General features: G+C 41.7%; 1 protein-coding gene across 1 annotated transcript; it reads left to right on the forward strand.

The window, feature by feature from the left end:
* Positions 1 to 971: 971 nt before the first annotated feature.
* Positions 972 to 4,806, forward strand: loj (logjam). The gene is made up of 4 exons (XM_067789603.1): positions 972 to 1,292; positions 1,373 to 1,636; positions 4,057 to 4,224; positions 4,292 to 4,806. The coding sequence occupies exons 1-4, from the start codon at positions 1,077 to 1,079 to the stop codon at positions 4,346 to 4,348; spliced, it is 705 nt and encodes a 234-aa protein (XP_067645704.1). The 5' UTR covers positions 972 to 1,076; the 3' UTR covers positions 4,349 to 4,806.
* Positions 4,807 to 5,863: the final 1,057 nt, after the last annotated feature.

Consider the following 5,863-nt stretch of genomic DNA (forward strand, 5'->3'; position numbering starts at 1 on the left):
CTTTGGACCCAGGATCACGAAACCGAAAGCGGTAATAGGAAATTATGTTTCTTTTCGGAGATATTTGAAAACAAAATTGACAATTTTTATGAGGTTGTTGTAATTTTGATGATTTTGGGGTACCCACAAGAAAAACGGTGGGTAAAAGTGTTTTGCGCACATATAGATTTGGTCTCCAAACCGGTGTTGGACCCGAAGGCCGCCAATGTAGAAAGGTGTTCTGCGCAAAAATACTATGGATCCCACCACCAGTTTCGGAGCGCTCCGTGCCATTTTGCGGTTTTTAGGAAATATCTTTTGACAGAAATAAAATTTGGAATTTCCGCTTTCGGATTCCTGGGATCAAAACGCGTCTTTTGACACCTCTCGGTAAAAGTCTAGTTGAGGGGTCGACTGCTAATACGCTATATATAAAAATATCGAGAGAGGTGTCAAAACACGCGTATTAATCTCGAGAACAATAAACCGAAGGCGGAAAAGAAAAATTTTATCTCTGTGTTCACAATTTTTTTGTGGGTACTCCAAAATCATCACAATTACAACAACCACGAGCAAATTTTCAATTTCTCTTGCAAAATATCTCTTAATAGATCCACCTCCGTGTTGGGATTCGCGATCCTGGATCCAAAACGTGTCCCCTCTTCATATTTTTGGACGTCTAGTATGAGTGTCATGCTGTCCTATAGAATTACCCAAAGCCTTTTAAGAATAAAGGCTTATTTGCTTATAGCCTTCGGAATTTTCGCGTGTTCGTCTGCCCTCACAAGGCAGGAACTTTACTTTTATTCAATATACAATAACAATACTGCTGACAGCGAAAGTAGTGACAGAACCCGGTAGCCGGTTCATATAAATAGTCCCAACTAATCCGATCTGGTTACTCTTACACATTCGCTGTCAAAATGCAGCTGTGCTCTGATTTGTTTACAAATGCGATTCAAGGGTTTTTTGTTGTTGTACACCGCATACAGCTGTCAACCGGGCTTTGACTATTCCATTGCTTCGTGCGTATTTGATTGTTTTGATTGGACCACGCGTACACCAAGCAAAGCAACAGCCGCGAAAGCCAAAACAAAATGACGTGGACAACTTTTCTAATCTCGGCATTTTTGCTTATTTGTTTTCTTACATTTACTGCATCAAATAATGGAGAAACACAAGAAATCTATAAGCCATGGTATGAGAATTTGCCGGCGGTAGCAATGGATTATAAAGTCCACATTGATGCTGGAAAAGAGGATTGCTATTTCCAATATGTTCAGCCGGGTGCCACATTTTATGTTTCATTTAGTGTAAGCGGTGCAATGATGTGGTTTTTTTTTTGGTATGGGACATGTGCAATTAATATTTTGCTACGCTTGTTTAATTTTAGGTGGTGCGTGGGGGTGATGGCATGGCTGGATTTGCTGTTCGTAATCCAAAAAATGAAGTTGTGAAACCATATCAATGGCAAGCCACTGCGGATTACACAGATCAAGTATCGCCTGGTGGCTATTACTCTGTGTGTATTGATAACCAATTTTCACGTTTTGCCAGCAAATTAGTGAATATTTATATCACAGTGGTAAAATATGATGCGTGGGACAAATATGCTAAAGAAATTCAAGAGATGCATTTGAATTTGAAAAACTTTACGGTGAGTATAGTAGAATCGGTCATGGGTGGTGTTATGTGAGTGCGAATGGTACAATAAGCAGACCTAGATTATTTAAGTGCTTGGAATATTCTAGGCAATCGTGCCTATTAGGCGGTAAAATCAACAAAAAATACTACTCCAAGATTGTTGCGGAAACCTTCGGAAAATGTTTTAGCGGTTATATCAAGAACAACGGCATTCCAAGATTCACCGAATGTTTCCATTTTTGATTGATGCCAGGCCTTGCCTAGATATGAATCCGAGTGCCTTCATTGCTTAATATCCACTGTCATGAGGCAGTGCTGTGGCGCTTTATAAGGAACTTCTAATCGCAAAGAATATGTATCAAGGCAGGAAAATTGCAACTTCGTCCCACTTAAGGTAAAGTGTTGTTATAACAAACGTTTTGGAGACGAACTTGGTTCTTTCTATCCAGATTATGTTCTCCACCGAAATATGGTGATTGATCGCAACAACAGTTCGAATCAGGGTTACATATATATGCAGTTTTTGTCGGATATGAACCCAGTGCGCCCTTCTTCTAAATTGTATTCTGGTGGCATATGAATACATAGCATGACGATTCTGAGCGTAGTGATTTAACTGGCCTGCAGTCTCTTGTTTCTCTTAACTTCGACGCCTACCTTTAGGAGGAAGGTAGACTCTTCCAATTCTTGTAGTTGTTGTTGTTGTTGTAGCAGTGCTTCGCCCCATCTAATAGATGCGACCGATCACAAATTGTCATCAATATCCTCTAACGGAAGTCCAAGGAAACTTGCTGTTTCAACAGGGGTGGACCATAATGAAAGGGGTCTTAGAGGCGTTGATTCCACATTACAATTAAAGAGATGGTTGGTGTCATGTGGGGACACATTGCAAGCGGGGCATACATTTTGCATGTCGGAGTTGATTCTGGATAGGTAAGAGTTTAGCCTGTTACAGTATCCAGAACGAAGTTGAGCTAGAGTGACTCGCGTTTCCTTGGGGAGTATGCGTTCCTCTTCCGTAAGTTTTGGGTACTGTTCTTTGAGTACTGGATTCACCGGGCAATTCCTTGCATAAAGCTCCGACGTCTGTTTGTGGAGTTCACTGAGGACCTGCTTGTGTTTTTTGCTTCATACGGGTGAGTTCTCAGGTGCCGTATTACCTCAAAATGCTTACGGAGATGACTCCTTAAGCCCCTAGGCGGTGTTGGCTCATCAATCAGATGTCTGTTGGGATGCCCAAGTTTCTGGATATTCAACAGGAACTGCTTGGTTAGCATCTCATTTCTCTCCCTGATGGAAAGTATTCTAGCCTCATTATGTAGATGGTGTTATGGGGACATAAAAAGCCACGCCGTGGCGGTTCTGAGAGAAGTATTTTGGCAGGCCTGTAGCTTCTTCCAGTGAGTAGTTTTTAGGCTTGGCGACCATATAGGGGACGCGTAGCATGCAATCGGCTGGACAATTCCTTTGTATGTAGTAATGAGCGTTTCTTTGACTCTTCGCCAAGTACTGCCAGCAAGGGATTTGAGGATTTTATTGCGGCTCTGGATTTTCGGTACAATTACGGCTGCATGCTCACCAAAATGTAGATCCTGATCAAACGTCACACCCAAGATTTTGGGGTGTAGGACAGTCGGTAGCGTAGTGCCATCGACGTGGATGTTCAAAATGGTCGACATTTGGGACGTCGATGTTGTAAATAAGGTCGCGGAGGGTTTAGTCGGTGACAATGCCAGGTTTCGCGACGCGAAAAAACTGGAGAGATCATGGGGGTATCTGTTTATTCTGTTTAAAGCTCATCGATCTGTAGGCCTGGGCCTGTGGCCATTATTGTGCAGTCATCGGCGTGGGAAACAATAGTAACTCCTTCTGGTGGCGAAGGTAGCTTAGATATGTAGAAATTAAACAAAAGTGGGGATAGGGCACCACCCTGTGGCACCGCTTGTTTAATTCTTCCTTGTTTTGATGTTTCGTTTCTGAATTGCCCGACCACCCAGATAATTTGCGGTCCACCTTATAAGACATGGGGGAAGGGTACACCCTTCCAGGTCTTGCAGTAACGTGCCATGGTTGACCGTTGCAGTCACGTGCTGTGATTGACTGTACCAAAGGCTGTTGATAAGTCTAGACCTACGAGTACTGTTCTGTGGTGGGGTTCATGGCTCAGTCCGTAATTTATTTTAGCGTTGATGGCGTTTAGCTCGGTGGCTAAGTAATTTTAGAAAGCCGTGCTGATTATTGGCAAGTCGCAGGTTAGCGGTGAAATAACGACGCAAAACGTCCAGTGATTTGGGTACTGGCGATAGGAGAGATATGGGACGACATGACTCACCTACGTCAGCTTCGTGATGGCAATAATACGTTTATTGGTTTCATTAGATGTTATACTATTTTTGAATGCTAAAATTTATATATTTTCGTTTTACTTTTTAGGTGACATTGGGCACTGTCGAGCGCAATATTAATGAAATGTTATCCTATCAATCCTATAGCAGAAATCGTGAAGCACGTGATTACGCATTATTAAATGACAATAATAGTTACATACAAACATTCTCCATATGCCAAATCCTTGTCATCTTCGCGGCCTGCTCTGTGCAGGTTCGTAGTAATCATTTCTATATACAATAGTGATGCTTTAGAGTTGACACTAAATTATATCTTACAGGTCTTCTTCGTACGTAAACTCTTCGATGTTAAACTGTCTTCGAAAACACGTATTTAAACTCTTTGTCTTTCTGCCTTAGTTGATATAATCTATATTTGCATTTTTTTGTTTTGATGTGACTCAATGGAACTACATACGACGTCTAACTTATTTATGCCATTCCTACATTCATGCGTTGTGCTCTGTTTGAACTCAACGGCCGTATTCTGTAACTAGATTTGATCTGATGCTGTGATGCCGTTCGGAAATCTGAAATGTTCTTTGAAATCATATTACAGCTTAAGACCGCTGTGTTACCATACGCACACTGTATCTTACATTCAACCATTTTTCATTGAGTTAATATGAGAAACGATATTGACAATTTTTAACATTCTTTCTAACTGTGTATTACTAAGCATATTTTCGATTTTTTTGATATAGAAATAGTTTTCTACAATACCATACGTATAGTTCAATATGTGTGCAGGTGTATATTTTTTGTAGAAAATAATAAATGATTAAAAAGTAAAGAACTCTATAAAATATGTTACGTCCGAGCCAACTACCGTTGAGGACTTAAAGGTGTTCAATTCGGAAACTAAGCTCAAAGTGATTGTTTCTTGCCAAGCTATTTCTGTTCTAATACTTGCTTGATGGCGGCTTTTCTTATCGTGTGTGAGGTTTTTCATGAGAGAAAAAATTCATCCCAATTCTCAGTTTTATCTTAGGTCAAAACTCCTTTTATCGAGCTGAGTAGAGAATCTACCAGCTGTTTGTTTCGTGAGCAGATTTTAAACGTTAAACATTATGTAGTGGCTTTTGTCATAAGGCATGCCAAGGTGACTAAAAAATCCTTCCCGTTGCAGTCGGCCTGGTTGCTCGGAGGCTATCGGAATCATATCCCACAAAAGACTGCGCTCATCCTTAAAACTCCACCACCTTCGGGGGGTATTCTGCGTTACCAACAATGATTCAGGGCCAAATCTAGATTCACAAATCACCACAGTCTAAAAACACATTATTTGGGTGACAATTTAATGGGGACAGCTTATTCCCAAGGTGAATTGATCGGTAACTCGTGTACTAAAGATGGTAAGAGTAGCCGATCAACTGGAACATTTGGCCATCAGCTGAGCGTCGGGTGGCGGTAGCAACGTGGAGTATCGAGCTGCCAACAGCAGAGCGATATGAAAGCGGGCAGCACCGTTGACCTTACCTAACTGGAGAGCGTACCAGTGCCGCCATTGTGCCTCTTCCACCTAGCTAGCTAGCAGGAGAGTAGTTATGCATACCTCGAAGGCATCGACCCCCGCTATCTTACCTGAGAGGACGAAAACAAATCCGTACCTTCTAAATTCAGATCAGTTCAGTGCATACAGGCATACCTACCGCGGGTATATTCTGACCCCCTAACCCACTGGGGTCTGGGCTGTGCATCTTACGCTGCTATATTGTAGTGTAGTTTTACGAGAAGATTTAGTTTAAGTGGCGGTCCTATTATCGGAAAGTGAACACATCGGGAGTGCTGCGTTCTTTAATCAGGAGAAAACTAGTCGGCCAGCTGCAATTTAACAATTCTTCTGCCGTTGT

The sequence above is a fragment of the Eurosta solidaginis genome, chromosome 5, assembly GCF_040869045.1.
Source record: "Eurosta solidaginis isolate ZX-2024a chromosome 5, ASM4086904v1, whole genome shotgun sequence".
Taxonomy (NCBI): Eukaryota; Metazoa; Arthropoda; class Insecta; order Diptera; family Tephritidae; genus Eurosta; species Eurosta solidaginis.